This window comes from Poecilia latipinna, unplaced genomic scaffold, assembly GCF_001443285.1.
Source record: "Poecilia latipinna isolate Pla-1442-1.1 unplaced genomic scaffold, P_latipinna-1.0 Scaffold1536, whole genome shotgun sequence".
Taxonomy (NCBI): domain Eukaryota; kingdom Metazoa; phylum Chordata; class Actinopteri; order Cyprinodontiformes; family Poeciliidae; genus Poecilia; species Poecilia latipinna.
Window position 1 is genome coordinate 50,986 of NW_015114152.1, and position 19,808 is coordinate 70,793.

Sequence of the window (19,808 nt, forward strand, 5' to 3'; positions counted from 1 at the left end):
GTGTGCTTTTTAAAGCATATCAATGTGTATAACATGATGAGCAGTTATGGTAAAAGCCAGATATTTTTTTGATAAGTCACTAATAGAACTTGCCATTGTTACTATCATGTATTAATCTACTCCCCCCATTTTATGTCAATACATTTCCAAACAGGAAATAGAAAATGAATTGGAAATAATCAGTTAAGTACAACAAAACTCAGTATTTCACTATGTCTTCATTCACCCGCAGTGAAGTCTATTTTTAGTTAAAAGAAATGCAAACACTGGGTTGTTTCTTTAAGGTGACCTCCCAAACTCATGGTTTTGATTATATTGACTCACATAAATGGTCTTTATTGAGGTAATTACAATTTCTATATGATAAGTGAGGTAATACGTACGTTGACTTCTCTAGTAAAACGGCTCCGCCCACCATTAGTGGTCACGTGACTGGCCGTCGCCCAGGTTGTCTCGAAAGCATCCTGGTTAGCAGTTTACTGGCTGTGGCAAGGAAAATAAAGTAAAACATACTTTTTCTGACTATGGATAAATTATGTATCTAATTGGTGCGAAAGGAAAGAAGACGGGGAGCTACTGCGGTGCTTTCCGACACGGACTGACTGCTCTTACCTGAACAGGCCAGTTGAAAAGGCTAGCAAACACTTAGCTTAGCTAATCGTTCAAACTTTGACGGACAGCTAGCTACTAAAGCTGTTTTACATCTGTACAGCTTCTACCGCATCTGGGTGGGAACCCGTCCTTCTTGTTGGAGATATTATGCTAACAAAAATGTGGGAACGGGGGGCTCCCTAGCCAGATAGTTAATTTAAAACTAAGGTTTGCGTTATTACAAAGTAACTATTAGCTACCTTTTGAATAATAACTAGTGTTGCACAGCTAATGCTAACAACAGTGCGTTAAATTAAAAGTAGCACAGACGTATTCAGTGACAGAAATTGAAAGCAGCGCTGTTGTTTCCTCTAAATGTTGGTGAAGATTAGGCAGCCGTAACAAAGCTTGAAGAACCGCAGAAGCAACACGTCCTTGTTTTTCCCCCCCGGATTTCGGCCAATCACATGAGTAAAAAACAATGCTAAACACCAGGATGTCAAACTCATGGGGATTAACCTCAACCCAGCTGCATTGCCTCGAAAATACAGTTGTCCTGTCATTTCGATAATCCCTGCGTTCCTCGCAATGCATCAACAATAGAGCTTCTTCTTTTTTTTTTTTTTTTTTTTACTTACCGAGCCTGTAGCGCAGTCAGTTAGCATCTGGGTTTATTAAATCAGTTCATACAGACTGTTTTCCCCGTTAAAATTATGTCTGGGGACACATCTGACAGCAGTGATGACTCCGATGGGAAATCTAATGAGAAGGCCTGTACTGTCAAGCATCAAATCACCAATGGTAAGTCAGATTTACGTACATTGTTTGAGAAATAGACCAACACTGTTCACACAATTTTTCTTAAAATGAAGAAACCCCGGTGAACGAAGTGTCGCTTAAGCTAAAATCAACACTGGTAATAAGACAATTATGAAGCAGGTGTAGGCGATATGGACTTATTATCGTGATATTTTGTTGGACTATTGTGATAACGATAAAAACTGTTCTTTTTAAAGCCCAATAAACACAAACAGTTCTTGAAAAACATTCACATTTGTAATGTGCTTCTCAAAGACACCTGTCACATAAAGAAGTGATTTGTAAAACTAAACTGCTCTAAGTAACTATTATGAAGTAAAATAAATAGATATTAAACAAAGAAAAATTGTACTGCGATTAAATGTTGTTACCTTGGAATGAAATGATTATTAGAAGGCACTAAATTGTAGTAAGCGTCTCTATTTTGCTTCCCTTAATGCACAGTAAGTACATTTAAATAAATTTAATGTACAGTGATTGTTACATTAGTTCCAGCAATAAAGCAGTAAATTACAGAACAAGAATTTACACTCAGTCTATTTTATCAGGATTTTATTTGACATATCAAATAAGTCCAACATAATTGTGAAGTGGAATGAAAATGATAAATGTGCTTCCAAATGTTAATAAAAATTTGAAAAGATTAGAATTTTTTTTTCTTTTCTTCCTGTTGGTCTACACTGCCCACTCCTAATATCACAGTATTAAACTGGACAGTAGACGCACAAAAATCTGGCTACTCTCTGAGCTAATCATAAAATAATCAATTGACATGTTTTTTTTAATAGATATCCTAATTATTGAATTGCAGTGCTACTGTTTTAAGAACAAAGTGATGCATAAATTGTTTTACACTCTCAGATTTGCTAAAAACTGTATTCACCTTTTTATAATACATTTAAAAGACTTTTTTTTTTTTTTTTGCTTTCTCCTTCTAGCTAACCTCACAGGTCACACTGAAAGGGTTGGCATGGAGAACTTTGAGCTTCTCAAGGTTTTGGGCACCGGAGGTAAGCTTCTGAAGCATCGTCTTCGCTCAAATCAGACCTAAATAGGGATGTTTGTTAAACACTAGATAAGACCCAACGCAAAAGTCTCATTTTGACCAGCAAGGACAGTTTTGGTAAGCTAAAGGTTGTTTTGCAGCCACAGGATCTTTTATGTAGAGTTTTTCAGAGTTTAGTGGGACTATATCTGTCCAAACTAGATCATGCAACAAGATAATGATCACAAAATAGAAGTAAAAATAACTGATCCATTTTAATCTTCTTTTTTTTATTAAATAATTGTTTTGTCCATCAGCATACTTTTTGTTTTAACACGTAAAGTTGTCAAATTACAGGAAAGACATGACTGGGATGTTTTCATCACAATCTAATCTTACTGTGAAGTTGTGCTAGAAAAATTTTTTATCCACTTTTACAGACGTAAAGACAACATGGAGAACAAAATAATTCAACATTATCTAGGAGATACAGCCCTAACATATTTCTTTTTCTAAGAAGTATGTGGTTAAGATAGCAGTAAAAATAGCTTAATGTTAAATTATCAGACCAAATTGTGCTAGCTGGATCTTATTACTGACTTCTGATGCAGTGTCTATAAAAAAACTTAATTAATTTTGTTGTACTTAAAGGATTTTGCATATGTTTAGCTGATCATATCTGCCTCTGGAGCATTTTGTTCCCACTTTGTAAACTGTCCATTTAAAGCTGTTTTTTTTGCTGTTGTTTTTTTTCCTCAAATGTATGTACCTATATGATTACCAACAACTTTTACCTATGAGGAGGACATCTCTCCTTGTTTTTTATTCCGTAAATCTCCTGTTATGTTTAATTAACACTAAAGGATCTAATCAGGAGTCAGATCCCCAATCAATGTGAAATAAAATCTGCAGGAAGTAAACTATAAACTGTGAGATTTGAGCATTTTTGACAACTATATATCTCCAAAAATGATAAAACCATTAAGGTTCACCACTTTTTTTTTGTTTTTGCAAGCTGAAATTTGAATATCTATGAATTTTGTGTTTTCTAGCTTATGGAAAGGTGTTTTTGGTTCGGAAGAACACCGGCCACGATGAGGGCCAGCTGTATGCAATGAAGGTAAAATTACACGCATGATATAAAAAGTTTATGCTTAACTCGTTTTCTTTTAACACATTACAAAAGTATAGAACTTTCCCGCATTTTTGAATGTTACAATTACCGTATTTTCCAGACTAGAAGACGCATAAAAAATGCGACATGAAGAAGAACAAACGCGTATGTCACTCTGGACTGTAAGCTTTCAGGATCAGCTGGAAAATACGGTGTAGGAGTCAATGGTATTTTGGTAATAGAACCAACAAAAATTAGTGCATAAAAGTGAAGTTAAGCATGAAATATTTTGCATATTTAAAAAAAACAACCTCAAAAGTGCGGTGTTAAGAAGAAATGCTGTTTGCAGTTCTTCACAAGCGAACTGGATGAAGGTACTTTGGGTAAATGAGGCCAGAATTGGGAAAAGTTTTTGGCCGACATGCAAATCCTGTGTGTCGTTAAAACACTTCACAATACCCCTTCATTTGATGAGGGCAGCATCATGCAGTGAGGAAGCTTTTCTTCAGCTGGAATAGGAAAACTGATCAGATTTGATAAGCAGATGAGTAATTAGAGAAAACCTGTTAGAGGTTTCGAAAGACCTGAGACAGCAGGAGAGGTTCACCTTACAGTAGAGAGAGCAACAACAATGTTAATCACACAGCAAGAGCTGCAGTAGAAGAGTTCATCAAAACGTATTCATGTGTCTTGTGCTTCCGTTACTTGTCTCAGGTTTTAAAGAAAGCAGCGATCGTTCAGAAAGCGAAGACGACGGAACACACTCGCACCGAGCGCCAGGTGCTGGAGCACATCCGCCAGTCTCCCTTCCTGGTCACCCTTCACTACGCCTTTCAAACTCAGAGCAAGCTGCACCTCATCCTGGGTGAGACCATCGAAGATCAGCCGTCAAACACACTGAACAGATTCGTCTTCCTGTCTGAATCTCTGTTTTTATTTATTTATTTTTTTCCCAGTGTGTTTATTTCTTTGCATGTCCTTTTCAAGCCCCCTCTTTATTTGTTCTTGTGTGCGACTACAGACTATGTGAGCGGCGGCGAAATGTTTACTCACCTGTACCAGCGGGATCACTTTTCCGAAGAAGCAGTGCGGATTTATATCGGGGAAATAATTCTCGCTCTGGAGCATCTGCACAAGGTGAGTGTGGGTGACTTCAACGCCTGAACGGAGCCAGTCTTTATTTCTCCCCACCACATTCGAAAGTTGATTAAATGCATACATTCACTCTCTATTCCTCATTGGTTTTTATATCTTTCTCTGTATCTTTAACTTTGATTTACATCCGCAGTTGTTGAACTCACAACACAAGTGAGCTGACTGGACTTTGTTTGACTTGCAGCTTTTTTTTTTCTGCAGCTGTTGACTTTATACTTCAAGGAGAGAAGCCTGCTTTGGTGTTCATTGTGTGAAACACACTCTGGCTCGAGGAAGTGATTACCTAATAGTGTTACGCAACTCCCGTAGCTGTTAGTTGTGCTCATATCCCAGGGAGGCAGCTGCAGTGTTGAACTTAGTCACCATCTTGCATGTTGTTTTGATAACTGATAGTTAAATGTTGGGGAGAAGCCGGAAGTCGGATTTCTTTTTAAAAGCATTCCTCAGCTTATCGCTGCTGGTTTTTGTGGCGTAGCATTGGGTGACTTCTATTGTTTTCTTTTAAAGTGTAGCTTTCAAGGAGGTGAAGTCAATCTTTAGGGTTTGATGAAACTGTTAAAAGCTGCAAGAGAAACAAATTAGATCTGCCTCTCATTTTTCTCCCCACTGCTAATTCCCTCGTTGAAGAGCTAATTCAACAAGAAAATTAGCTCTTCTCTTGTTGACATACAAGGGAAGAGCTAATTCATGCTAATCAGAAAAAAGACGATTCCAATACCAAAATAAAGCAATTCACCATCCCACAAGCACACTCTATAGCTGAAGAAAGTAGTCACAGCAAGCTAAGAATAACTGTCTAATCTGTGTTGCTTCCAGTATTTCTGCTCTGCTAATGTGTCGATTTGCCTGTGACATAACAGTAGACGCAAAGCACAAGCCGGTATTAAAATCCATTGTTTTCATAACCTTGAGTAGTAATACCAAAGGTGCTACAGTATTTTCTCTCAAATTGAAAGCAACAGTCAGTACCGCGGTGGATCCGTCTATCATCCATACCCAGCTGACCACGTAAAGGTCGCCAGTCCATCACGTAGCAATTTAGAGAGACCAATTAACTGAACAGTCGTGTTTCTGAGGCGTGGGAGGAAGCCAGCGTGAACTCGGACAGGCACAGGTGAAACAGGCAGAAAGATGCAAACCTGGGAGTTTCTTGCTGCTAGGCAACAGCACCAACTACCGTGCCATATATTTAGATTTTGATGACCTTAGGCGAAGTATGTACTGTATTTTCTGGACTATAGAGCGCACCTTATTATAAGCCGCACCTGCAAATTAAAAAAATAAAAGAGAAGAAAAAACTGGAAACGTACCTATATAAGCCGCACCAGGCTATGAGCAGCCATGCATCTCCAACACCGAACCACAGACTCGTTCACGCCGAGCTTACCTGCAGCAGCTCTATGTACTGCCAGATCGATAGCCTTCAACTTTAAAGCTGCGTCATATGAGTTTGAAAACATTTCTCTGTCATACCTGCTGCTAGCATGTGCTTGTTCTAAATGAAAATCAGCACTTTCTTCTTTGCTTTCCAATGTTGACTTCCAATGATTCACTTCCTGCTATAGAGCCCCCTGGTGGCTGAAGAAAAATCCACAGAAAAGCCACACCGGTCTACAAGCCACATGGTTCAAAGCGAGGGAAAAAAAGTAGCGGCTTATAGTCTGAAAAATACAGTACTTACAAAGTAACTACTTTTAAGAAAGAAAAATCCCATTTGGGGCAGGATGGCTAAACGCTCGTGGAATGTGGAAAATGACACTGAGATTTAAAACTACATTGGTTGCTTAGAATAAGGGCTGACATCTTCCAAAAACATGTTTATGTCAACTTGATTGTTTATTTGGAAATATGACAAAGCATTGTGCATTGAATGTAAAAATAGTACCAAGCAGTTTTCGTCACATGCTCTGATGCCCAAATAGCAACCCTCCACTTGCGTTCAGCTAATAAACAACTACGGAGGGTAATCATTCTCATCCTCATTTGTAGTCATAAACATGAGAGTTTACGATGACTCTGTAAATGCCAACGCTTTGACTGCTCCTCTGAGACTCTGTGCCATTTGTTTACGTTGGTACGCATCAATAAATCCAGAAGGTAATTAATTAAAATTCAGCCCGAACATTAAACAGAAACATTTCCCCTACAACATCCCGTCACAGAACCAAAATTACAACCAGTGCAAATCCTTTCCAGTGACTGCTGTTGTACCTTCTTTGTGGCTAGCTGATCTTTCTGGGGAACATCAGCTGCATGTTCAGTTATTTCAGTATCCATTTTTTTTTATTTCTGTTCCTTTTTTTTTTTTGTTCAGCAAATGTCAAAATTGTGTCATACAGTCAAAAAAAAAGGCAGATGTCCTTTCACAAGAATGATGTGTGAAATCCAAAAAGCTGTTTTTCACAACGGTTGACTTTGTCTTTCTCATAATTGTGAAGACACAGTTATGAGAAATCTTTAGGGCAACAGGTGAGGGAGGGACGTAGGGGTGAATATTATCAAAATCGTCATTGCAAATGTGAAAAATGTCACAGAAATTGTTGTTGAGATTGTTGCTTTAACCTTTTTCTCCCCCCAGTAAATAAAACTGACTCTTACTTTGTTGAGTTTAGAAAACAGGCTGTTTATGGACTAGCAATGCCATTTTCTCACCTCTACGTACTAAACATTTTTTATTTGCATATGTTATTTTTACTCATTTAACATAAATGTATCTCAGTGCCTTTTTTCCCCCCTGTGGTTTTGTGCAGCTTGGCATCGTGTACCGAGACATCAAGCTGGAGAACATCCTTCTAGACAGCGACGGCCACGTGGTGTTGACCGACTTTGGGCTCAGCAAAGAGTTTCTGGAAGAAGACGTGCGTAACCCAAACCTACGGTGGCAACTTACTGTCCTCTTCGTGTGTGAAGTAAATCCCTTTTTTGTCTTCGTCTCGTTGCAGAAGGGAAGGACTTACTCTTTCTGTGGTACCATCGAGTACATGGCTCCAGAAATCATCCGGGGGAAGACGGGCCATGGCAAGGTGACCTCTTGACTCAGCATCATACAGGAGCAGTGACTGTAATATTTTTCCAGGCGTTGGATGATATGGTTAAGCAGTAAATCAATTAATCGCATGATAAATTAAAGTGAGTGCAATAATTTCCATCTGGACAAGAGTCGTCCAAACTTTAATATAGTTGAAAATCCTCCCTTTTGGGAAACGCTGTTTTTTTTTTTGTTTTTTTTTTTTTTAGACACCCAGAAGTTAGTTTGCACTACCTGCCACTTTTGCCTGTTATCCCTGTCTAAGCTGATTGGTTATTATGTTTTGGTTACAGAGACTTCATAATCCATTTTAGTTATTGTCGTTTCAGTTGTTTTCTTTGCTTATTTTGGATATTTAACAGGTTTTCCAGTTCCAATGTTAAACGGAGAGCGTATTGTTATTAGTGGAAAATGATCTCAAAATGTCAATATTATCATTTACCACAATCATTTACTGGGAGAACTCATCGTCCACTAAAATGTGTTATTATCACAGGGCTAGATGTGATCACATTTTCCAGATTGTTGGTTTTGAAGAAGCGCTCCTTCTGCAGCAGACCCAGTTCGGTTCCAGTCTGGGCCTTTCCATGCTCGTCTTTAAGCTTGCTTTCTCCCTCTGCTGCTCTGAAGTCTGTAGATTGGTGGAGTCTGGGGATCCTGATGTTCGAGCTGCTGACGGGAGCTTCTCCTTTCACCTTGGAGGGAGAAAGGAACTCCCAGAGTGAGGTGTCGAAGTAAGCACTGCTCCTCAATGATCACTCACGGATTAAATCGCCTTATTTCAACCTGAAGTCACCCCAATTGTTTCTGTAACAAAAGGTTTGGTGTAGAGCAGGTTGGAAAATTGTGCTGTTTCTTGTTTCTGAGGACAACAGAGTAGGAATCTAGGAAGGCGACATTTTCAAACCCGTTTACCTTTTTCCTGTCAGACGTATCCTGCGCTGCGATCCACCGTTCCCCTCCATGATTGGACCGGTTGCTAAGGACCTGCTGAGGAAGTTATTGGTGAAGGATCCACACAAGAGACTTGGCTCTGGGCCCAGAGGAGCTGAGGATATCAAAGCTCATCCCTTCTTCAAGGTCCTTCCCTCCTGCTTGCCCATCTTTCCTACATTCCCTCATTTTTCTTCCCATCCATCCAGTTTGTATTATAAGCCTTACTTCTGTGTTACTGCTGTGAATTGATTGTGAACTTTTGTAGACTTGAGAAATGATCTAGAAGGTCTGAGGATTTTCTCGTGAAGCATGTCGTTGCTCACTGCTCCCTCACAGGGACTGAACTGGTCCGACTTAGCACAGAAGAAGGTACCGAGTCCATTCAAACCGGAGCTGAAAAGTGAACTCGACGTGGGCAACTTTGCCGAAGAGTTCACCGGAATGGACCCCGTCTACTCCCCGGCGAGCACGCCCCCCAGCACAGACCGCCTTTTCCAGGTCAGCCCTCATCTTCAGCTGCCGTATGAAAAGTTAGACAACACTCTGCCAGACGCAGTCATGTCTCTGACACCTAACTCTTCTTCTCTGTTTTTAGGGCTACTCGTTTATTGCTCCTTCCATTTTGTTCAACAAGAACGCCGTGATGGGAGACTTTGTCGAATGTCAGATTGGAGCGGAGCGCCCGGCTTCTGCTTCTGTCCAGCAAAGTGCAATGCTAAAGGTACGGCTGGAGGCTGAGCCGGGGCGACGTTTGGAAATGGTTGAAGCAGAAGTAGGTGTTGCCTTCTGCAAAAGAGAAAGATGCTTTATCAGGAAATCAGTCGCAGTGGAAAATATTTATTCTAATTTAACTATTTAACCACAAAAAGAAAAACCTCTCATAAGGCAGTTTGGCAGGCTGATTTCTTACCTTCATGTTTAAAAATAAAATATCAAAGTTATAGAAATTAGGGAAATATTATAGATGAACTAAAGCCGGCTGCACAAAAGTTAAGAGGCTTCCCAGTCGTTATGTTTGATGTAATGTAAATAATAAAGTTTTATTTATTATTGAGAAGGGTATTAATAATTTTCAACATGTATTTTTTTTACATAGAGCTTAACTAGACATTTCTTTTAAACTTGAAGTTGGCACTGCTTTTTCACTATTTCCTTTCAGAAACAAACTTATTGTCTGAATAATAGCTGCGTAATAGCTGTGTAACTTCTATAAACATTTGTTTCTACATAATTCATAAAACTTGTTACTACTTCCCAGAAATGCACCCCTCCCAGTCAGAAGCAACCAATCAGAGCCAGGAGGAGGGTCTTAGAGCTGTCAATCATGCTCTGTACGCGCACAGATTATCGCTCTTATTATACAGTCAGGACAGAGTGACAGTCTTGACAAATATGTGAAAAATATTATGTTTACAAAGGCTGCAAACTGCAGGTTTAAGCTTTTATCTGTAAATAATGAATAACCTGTGACAACACACTTTCTTGCGTCGTGATCACTGGACACCAACAGCTTGTCCTCTTCACGAATGTTTGCTCAGGAATCCCAGTTCTTCCAGCACTATGAGCTGGATCTCCATGGTCCTCCACTGGGCGAGGGGAGTTTCTCAGTGTGCAGGAAATGCAGACACAAGCAGAACGGCCACGAGCACGCCGTCAAGATCGTCAGCCGCAGGTGAGAGGGCCACGCCACTAAGGGCCACGCCCTTAGTGTGATACTGTTTGAGAAGTGTTCATCTGTCCTTCAGGGATCGGTTTTCATGTTTTACGTGTAAGCACTTTTCATACTGGTCTTGTTTTCCTGTTTGTCAGAATGGAAGCGAACACTCAGAGGGAGATTGCTGCCCTGAGGCAGTGTGAGGCTCACCCCAACATCGTCAAGCTGTACGACGTCTTCACCGATCAGGTACAGGAACCGCCGCGTCGACAGCTGATGAACAGACAAAACATCAAACGGGACATGCATAAAAAAAAAAAAAAAACTTTATCTGTAAAAACCCCACTACCAGCTGAGAAAATAAAACAATATGCCGTTTTAAATTCAGAGTTCCTACAAAGTCTGGAATTTAATAATCTTACAAATTTAGATAAGGATAGAAAAAAACTAGAGTATAAAAACAGTTTCCATTCTTTATCTCTGTAAAAGTGTCGTCATCCAAGGAAGTATAATGGAACAAAAGTGCTTTGTTAGTTATAGGTGCTTGGATTTCACTGCAGAAAGGTTAAATAGTAATGTGATGTTTCTTTTGGTCACTGACGTATAAATACAATAAATTCTTTTGGGACCACAGACTTTTTGTTTTCACATTCATCTATTTATGGACACAAACACCAAGCTGTCAGAAGATAAATACACACTTTATCATATTTCCACGTAAGTCTAGGAAACCTAACAAAATGCATCAGTTTTCTTAGTTTGAATATTTTCTTGTTGCCAAATGCCTTAGATGTTGCATTCACTCCCTTTTAAACTGCAGCGTCTTTGTTTCCCCACAAGAGGGCGTGAGTGTTTTCGATGATGAATCTATCCGCCAACATCTTCCTGACTGTTTCTGTTTTTACTGGTTTGATTTTAAAGCCTATTTCTACAATTCTACAAATGTAGAAATGTCAGCAGTAAACGTTTGTATTTGGATTTTAAAAAAAAAAAAAAAACAGTCTTAAGAGAGTTTAGGACTCTAGGAATCAAAGTGTAGAAGTTTGTCAGGAAAAATGTTATGAAAACTTTGCAGGGTAGAACTTTATGACACTAACAGTAAAACTGCTGAGCCTCCTCTTTACTTTTTCCTTCATCATACGTCACACTGCCTACCTTAAAGGGACAGCGCCATGAAAATGTATTTGCCTCTTAGATTTGATCACTTTTCTTTTCAGCATTTCTTCATTTCAGGCACTTTCTACTGTTTCCAACCCTGGATGCTGCATATTTTTACTGCGCAACATTTCAATTAGATTTCATATCCTTCTTTTGGCTTCCTAAGATGTCTTAAATCCTAACTAGAAATTACAAATAAATTGTATCAATAATTAATGTCTTTTTCAGCAAGAAGGTGGTAGATTTGCTTTCCCAGAACTGTGGCTTTCTACTTTGATTTTATTTTGAAAGAATTGGGGACGGAAACAATACCAACCTCAGTTAAATATTATGTGTGCAGTTTACGCGACATGATAATCAGCTGGATTGTACAACAAAGTGACTCATTAGTTTTTTTCCCTGGTACATCTTCTGCTCTGTCAGTATCACACGTATTTAGTGATGGAGCTCCTGAGAGGCGGGGAGTTACTGGAGAGGATCAAGAAGAAGAAGCTGTTTGGGGAGGCAGAGGCCAGTCAGCTGCTGCAGAGCCTGGTCTCAGCTGTCAGCTTCATGCACGACGCTGGAGTGGTGCACAGAGACCTTAAACCTGAGGTGGTTTTTTTTTTTTTTTTTTTAGTTTTTTTTTGTTTTGTTGATTTATTTCAATCATTCTAGCAAAGGGTGTCTGCGCAACCTTAAAAATCCTTAAATACATTACAGACAAAACCTGCCTTGGCCTTTAATACGTTAATCCCAAGTCTTAAATTTTTGTCTCGGCCTGGACTATTTTGCGTCCATGTTTTTATTTTTTCTTGTGGGACTTTTCTGTCACGCTAAGGCTTGAGTCACGCTCAGACATCTTCATTGCGTTCTGTGACTCTGGTCTGCTGAGGCTACAGCTAACCAGCTGCTAATATACCTCGGTAGCTAGCTAGCTAGCTAGTAAATTTATCGCGGGCTCACTTATGTTGCCAACCGTACGATGTTCAATCTGTGCTAAAGGTTGGCAGTACGGGGTGAACACTGTAGAGAACCATGTCTGAGCCGTGCAGAGTGACTGATGAGAACTACAAACATGTCACCGGTTTGATCCCCTGGTGTGGCTGACGCTCCCCAGAAAACGGTCAGCACTGCTGCTACTAGCACTGATAGAAGAGCCTCATTTTGGTGTGATACAAACTCTGAGGTCGGAGGGTTAGTGGTTTTTAAGCATGGTGGTCAAACATCTGAAGAGTTTTATTTTGACCAAGTTGTTAGTACAAAGGGAGCGACGTCCGAGAAGGAGCAGAAAAGGAAAACCAAAACAGAACCGAGCGGTATTCTGACACAGATGAAAAAAATGTGATGACAAAACAACACAGTAATTGATCTGCAGGTGATCTCACTAGATTTACAATTTTTTTCCTCGATAGTTTTACACTGTTGTGTCTTTACACAATTATAAAATATGCTATTGTCTTTTGTACATTTCTGTATTGACGCTGGTCTTAATTTTCATTGAAAATGGTCTGAAAAAGGGTCTTAAATTAGAGTCGGTTGAACCTGCAGGAACCCTGTAGCAGTGTCCTCCCACCAGCAGCGCGCTACACGGGTTGACCTTTCTTGTTGACCTTTCAGAACGTCCTGTTTACCGACGAGGGCGAGGACTCTGTGCTGAAAGTCATCGACTTCGGCTTCGCTCGCCTGTGTCCTGCGGGCAGCGCCCCTCTGCAGACGCCCTGCTTCACGCTGCAGTACGCCGCTCCGGAGCTTTTTGAGAGCGCCGGATACGACAAGTCCTGCGACCTCTGGAGTCTGGGGGTCATCTTGGTAATTGAGCCGGCGCGCCCTGGTTATGTGACATGTGTCGCGGCTAAGTAACGGCAGCAGCGCTAATGAGTCTCCGTGTGCGTCCTGCAGTACACCATGCTGTCGGGCCAGGTGCCGTTTCAGAGCGAGCAGCGCGGGATGACCTCATCGTACGCCGTCGACATCATGCAGAAGATAAAGGAGGGGGATTTCTCGTTGGACGGGGAGGCGTGGAAGGGTGTGTCAGAGGACGCCAAAGAGCTTGTCAAAGGTTTGTTCAGTAGTTAGAGAGCATAAATGTCACATAATTGTATCTTTTAAGCCTGTTTTGATGTGTTTGTCTTCAGGACTTCTGACTGTGGATCCAGAGAGACGCCTGAAACTCTCCGATCTGAAGGAGAACAGCTGGCTGCAGGGCGAAGCGTCCATGTCCACCACTCCTCTGTGCACTCCTGATGTGTTGGAGTCCAGCGGGCCAACAGTCCGTACATATGTGAATGCTACATACAAGGTAGCTGCTTTTTATGTTGGGCTGAAATGATTTACTAATTGATTAATCATTAACTGGAGCACGCAGATTAAAAAACAAAACAAACAAAACATTCCAGTTGCTGAAAGAACAACATATTCATAGCAGTAATTATTCCAAAACTGTACAAAAAAAAAACATTTTGCATTTATGATGAAAAAACTTTTTTTTCTGTAAATATCTTCTACCCAGAACTTATAAAATGTTAGTTTTCTAATTCTGTTAAAATAAATCAATAAAATCTTCCACTTTTCATCTAATTATTAATCAGCTACTCAAAAAACTGATCAGCTCTGCACTGTATTGATGTTAACGGCTGAACTTTTCACAAGTTGTGTTTTTTTTGTTTTTGTTTTTGCTACAAATGATGAAACACACACTAACAGAATGCTGTTATTGCATTTTAAGCAATAAAATGTTTATTCAAGAAAGGAAATAAATTATTTGCCTTATTCCATGTATTTTTAATACTATATAAAATTAGCTTAAGCAGTTAAAGAACAAAATCTGCAGAATGTACATTTTTTTATCCAATTAATTGTCAGAATAATTGCTAGAATAAATTACTAAAATAATGTTGGATTTTACTTTAAGCATATATCATGCCTTAGAAAGTATTTCTACTATTATAATTCTAAACGTTTAAGTGTATTGTGATGATTTTACATGTCAGACCAGGGATCTGCAACCTTTACAGTCCACAGAGTCATTTATATATGAGACAACTTGTCATTTTGAGGAATATCTACACTAAGAAACTTTTAAAAAGCCATATTTTTATTTCCGTACTTAGGTTCTAAATTATAATAGAAATCGACAGAAGACATTTGCAAAAAGAAAATGGATACATTGTTGGCAAGAAATATATCATGGATTCTGAATACCTTTTTTTTTTTTTTTTTGGTACAACAGGCTTTTAACCGTTGCAAGAGAGAAGGCTTTTTCCTGAAAAGCGTCGACAACGCCCCCCTGGCAAAACGACGCAAGCTCAAGATGACGAGCACGGGCGTGGAGACCCGATGGAGCTCCTCCTCTTCCTCGTCCTCCTCCTCCACCTCATCCACGGCGTCCAAAGAGCAGAACAAGCAGACTGTGACCCCAAAGCACATCAAGCCCAAATGATGCGGCCGGAGCGACGCTGGAAAAAACAACAAAAAAAAAAAAAAAAAACAAGAGGCGTATCCTAACACTGAGGACATGGTGTCTGCTGGTGGGGTCAGTGCTAAACAAAACAAAACAAAAAAAAAACAAAAAAAACACACACAAACCCACACTGATGGATAGAAACACAGGTGCGGTTACGACGACAGTTTTAACGGAAAAATAATCTCGATTCCTCCTGCTGCACTCTACTCAAAGCAAACGTGTATTTTGTCAAAAAGAGAAGACGTGCCCTTGAGGATTTGAATTCCTGTTCAGTATTTTTCTTCTCGACACAATCAGTTTATCCTCACTGTGGCGACGAAGCAGCACCTGGTCAGAGGAGGAGGAGGAGGAGGAGGAGGAGGAAAGGGAAAAATCGAGCCATTAATGAGCAGAAGCCATAATTCCAGCGACTCTGTGAGTAAGAAGGCGCGTCCGTTTGCACGCTGCAAGCGAACCGGCCTTTCAATCGTTGATTTTATCTGCAATCAATCGAACCGCTCCTTCGCAAGTTCTCCACCACATGATCACAAACGAAATCAACTTTATCGGTTACGTTCGAGGGGCAAATTTTGAGCCGTTTGCACTATCAGGAGAGAATGTCGACGATCAAATTATCGCAGATGCATAAAACGGCTGCAGGGATTTCGCACAGAGGGATTTATTTTGTGACTTATGTGTCGTTTGGATGTTGGGCACTGTGCAGGGTGAGCGTCGGGGCGTAGTGGGAGTCAGTTTTCACACGAGAGGTGCTGCACTTCCAATACACTACCAGCTCCGGGCAGAGCTCTTGTCTCAAATCGCTCAACTCTGGGAGTTTTTTTGATCCACAGAGTTGAATTTTTATTTTTTAAGGGTTCAGGAGTAGCAGCTGTAAAAACACAAAACAAGCTTGTCGAATTGAATCTCATGTTTGCTTCAGTCTAGCATGCGGTTTTCTATATTTTCGTACCCGACTGATAGAAGATGGGATCTCGGAGCGCACACGATGCCTTTGTCTGTCTGCTTTTCCCAGCGCCATAGTGATGCTGAGACCTTGTCGTTTCTCATCTTTTTTCTTTCTTTTTTTTTTTTTTTCCTGATGTGGTTTTAAAACGTCTTTTCGGTGAAAGTAATGTACATACCCATCTTGATTTTTAAACGGAAACTGATCATGTAATGAGTTATGGTTTGACAGCGGTCTCAAAGGTATCTATCTGTTTTTATTGGACTTCTTACACGTTGTCAGTTGAGCAATTAAACACATTTCAGCTTTAACAGTGATTTTTGCTGATATTTATTACATCTTTGATTTTTTTTAATGCTGTGGTTGTGGGTTTATCATGATTTTAGCTCTTGTTGAATTCCAGTCCTCCGTGCGCGTGTGTGTGTGTGAGAGAGTGTGTCTTTTTATGTATCGTACTGAGGGGTGTTTGCGGATCGGTGGTGCTCATATTTCTGTGCCAGATGAAACATTATTGCATCTTTGCTGTCGTTGGTTCCCCACTGATGTTGTTTTTGAATTGAACTGGTTGTTTGTTGATGTTTTTACTCAAGAATTGCTTTTATTGGTGTTGATATTCCTTTGCTGTTGTAGGTGATGTTTCTTTTCGCGCTCTTCTTTTCAGCTTTAGCATTACTATTTTACTGTCAGTGTCCTAACTGGGAATTTATCTTTTGCACCAAGATTTGTATTTTTGTATTTTTTGTTTTTTTGGTTGGTGCAAAAATAAATATTACTTTGAAATATCTGGTTATGATTTTTTTTTGTCTGTTGGATGTTTCAGTGGTATTTATTTGAACTTAAGTGATCAAGCTAGAGGAAATATGACGGTAAGATGATATTTATATTTATACAAGGGTTTTCTGACTTTCTTTTCAGCTAAGGAAAGAAAAAAAATATTTGCTTATATAGATTTTTTTTGTGAATTAAAATGTCTTGATGCATTATTTTGTAAATCACTGGTTGTGTGGCTTCTTCGATGCAACCCAACATGTACAGACCCATTCAATAAATTCAAATCTTATTGAACAGTCTATTTCAGGAACTTTGTGACTAAATGAAACACAGTATATAGATTAAATACACGGACGGATGAAATAAAGCCTTTAAATCTATTAATCATGATTTTTCTGTCTACAGCTAATCAAAACATGACATTTAAAATTAGAATATTACATCTGACTGATTAAAAAAAAAAATTCATACAGACATGTTGCTAACACGTCCTCATCGGAACTAATTTATTGAATATGACTGTATATTGTACCTTTCTTGCTATATATAGTGAACCCCAATCTGGTCAATTTAAATTTAATATTATTTTCATTTAACTCGGAAGTTTATTTCTGATGATAAATCAGACAGGTGTCCTATAATGAGTCATGCATGGTATGCATTTTCAAAAAGGAAATATTAATATTTGAATTTTTAAAAAATAATCAACTTTTTTGTATCCTCAATAATGGAAACATTTAATGGCTTCAATTATGGCATTTTTTTGTAGTATTGTTTCCTCTGGGACTTTGATAAACAAAGAAGAAAAGGACAATAAAAACATATAATACCAAATACATTCCATGTAAAAAGATCTAAATTTGTCTTTAAAAATTATGCTAATTCGATGGCTGACGTAAGCAGGGGGGTCTCCAAAAAGACTCCCTTTAAATTCCAGCTGTTTCCTTCCCTCACACTCGGTAGTATCTCGTCCTGCTGCTGATCCTCCGGTGCGGCTGAGAAGCTTAGCGGTGATGATCCAGGAATTACTTCTGGATGTTATATTCATCACTGTATTACTGCTTATTTTACACTGTGTTCCCTTTTTAAACTGCTGCTAAGCCAAAGATGATTTTTCAAGCTGTCTCTGCACAACAAGGCTCCTGCTTTTTGAGCTCCACGCTTATCCACCTGTAATGAGTTTGTTGCACCACTAGGGGGCTGCTGTGAGCTTCTGTGTTTACTGCTTTGTCCCCTGCCGGCTGTTTCTCATCACATTTGCTATTTTGCATGGTGTTTTGCTCAATACTCATCTTGTATAATGCAGTGCATGATGTTCTCCGGCTGCAGTCTGCTGCTGGGCTGTATTGCTCCATCCGGACAAGCGGCTATTTAAAACGTCTACCAAAAAAATGGAGGCTGGGAGCACAGGTGCACTCATTGTACCACTGCTGACAGACTGGGCAGTAAAAGACCCAGCATCCAGTTAATGATGCAAGATGTTCACTGCACCAGACAAGCATCTTATTTACAGTTTGAAATGCCAACTTGTATCTCTTAATACCAAAACTGGGAGAAAGAAAGAAAAGATTTCCAAATCATGTCGGCATGAATGCAAAAAGAGGCAGAGCGGTTTTCATGGATGATTTTCTTATGGGGTTAAGAATTCACTTAAAGAGGCTGCATTAAGTAAAATCCACTTTTTTTTTTAGCTTTACATCATGTTATAAAGTTATTCCCTCATCAAAAACAAACCTGACGTGTTGCCTTGATTCTTTCATTCCTGTTAAATCCTTTAATCTCCCGTGGCAACCATTCAGCTGTGTGAAATGCCTAGGTGGCCCAAGCGCTGCCGTCAAGGCGCAGCTCCTCCTCAAAGCTGCAGTGATTCCCCCACTCAGCTCCTTCAGACTAGCCCGCAGCAATTAGCAAACACCTGTTAACATCAGCTGAGCTGGTAAAAATGTTGTCAAAGTGCTAATAGAGGAGTGATGCTGTGATGACCCCCCTAAGGCGGAGTGTTGGAAAGAGCAGGACTTCCTTAAAGAGACAGGAGTCTGATTCCAAAGAGTTAAGTTACCAAGCTAAATTTTTTTAAAGTCATATTTTATTTCTGCAGCATTTCTTTTATAACAACTGAAGGTAACATGAAATGACAGGAAAACACATAAGACTTTAAGAAGAACCAATCTGACAACATGAAGTTGGCAAAAAGTTTTCAAACAGCAAAAGATCCAAGAACTAATGAGGAAAAAAGGCTATAGGACTTTCTGGAGTCTCAAAAATCATTTCTAAAGCTTTTAGACTGAACAGTGGACCAGAATTCCTTCAGAGTGATGTAAAAAAAAAAAAAAAACATTTATAAGCATGAAAGATGTTGCTACCATCAGATATTAGTTTTGGTAGCAAAAGATTTGAATAACCTTTTTTCCTTTAATGATGAAAATCACGACTTGTATTAATTCAGGGTATTTTTACGTTTGTTTGTTTGATTATCGAATCTTGTAAAAGATGGCAGTCTCATTTCCCATTTGGAATAAACTTCTTGGTTTAACGGAAATAATTTAAAATCTAAATCTGTCAAAGGTATGAATTTGTTTTTTTTTTTAACTTACAAGTATATTCCACAATGTCTCTTTGAATTGAAGTAAAGTTATGATGCAAATCCCCCACGAGTTCCTCTGATAGGCAGGTTTTTGCTAATTGACATTTTTACAACAAACACAGCCTGACTGTTTCATATCCTAATTGGATTGCACTCAATGGAATGGTATATAATTGGATTCCAATCTGAATGTAGTGAAATGATGTGTAGCTGGATTTTGATGGAATTAACTGTGTGTGTGTGTGTGTGTGTGTGGGGAGGGGGATTTACGTGTATGTAGCTTACGGTGCCTATAAAAACTGTTCACTGGGCCACTCCAGAACATCCACCTCGTCGTATCTTCAGCTGGATATGCTTCGGATCGTTTTTGTGCCGGAAAATAAATGATCCCTGAAGCCGTGGTTCTCTTCTAGATCGAAGTGGATTGTCCTCCAGGATCTCTCGATGCCTCGCTGCATTCATTTCACCTTCTGCCTTTGCGAGCCTTTCGAGGCATGCTGCAGAAAATGATGCTGCCACCACCACTGCTGCTTCTCAGCAGGGATGGTGCGTTTGTGGCGTCACGGCGTCTTATTTATATAGCTCTGCTATACGAATAAGTTGAACTGAAATGAATAACGTGAGC

The 19,808-nt window shown here is 39.5% G+C and overlaps 1 protein-coding gene across 1 annotated transcript; it reads left to right on the plus strand.

Moving 5' to 3' along the window:
* The first annotated feature begins 413 nt into the window (after window positions 1–413).
* Window positions 414–16,893, plus strand: rps6ka4 (ribosomal protein S6 kinase, polypeptide 4). The gene is made up of 18 exons (XM_015058357.1): window positions 414–1,392; window positions 2,349–2,420; window positions 3,448–3,515; window positions 4,224–4,374; window positions 4,531–4,646; window positions 7,415–7,522; window positions 7,607–7,687; window positions 8,323–8,426; window positions 8,622–8,772; window positions 8,965–9,126; window positions 9,224–9,349; window positions 10,167–10,300; window positions 10,438–10,531; window positions 11,864–12,034; window positions 13,040–13,231; window positions 13,322–13,481; window positions 13,558–13,721; window positions 14,652–16,893. The coding sequence occupies exons 1-18, from the start codon at window positions 1,305–1,307 to the stop codon at window positions 14,859–14,861; spliced, it is 2,352 nt and encodes a 783-aa protein (XP_014913843.1). The 5' UTR covers window positions 414–1,304; the 3' UTR covers window positions 14,862–16,893.
* Window positions 16,894–19,808: the final 2,915 nt, after the last annotated feature.

Bases quoted from the DNA above. Each gene is read 5' to 3' on its own strand.
- rps6ka4 (XM_015058357.1), top strand. From the start codon at position 1,305: ATGTCTGGGGACACATCTGACAGCAGTGATGACTCCGATGGGAAATCT. The intron at 2,421-3,447 runs GTAAGCTTCTGA...TGTGTTTTCTAG, and splicing joins CAAGGTTTTGGGCACCGGAG to CTTATGGAAAGGTGTTTTTG. The intron at 13,232-13,321 runs GTAATTGAGCCG...TGCGTCCTGCAG, and splicing joins GGAGTCTGGGGGTCATCTTG to TACACCATGCTGTCGGGCCA.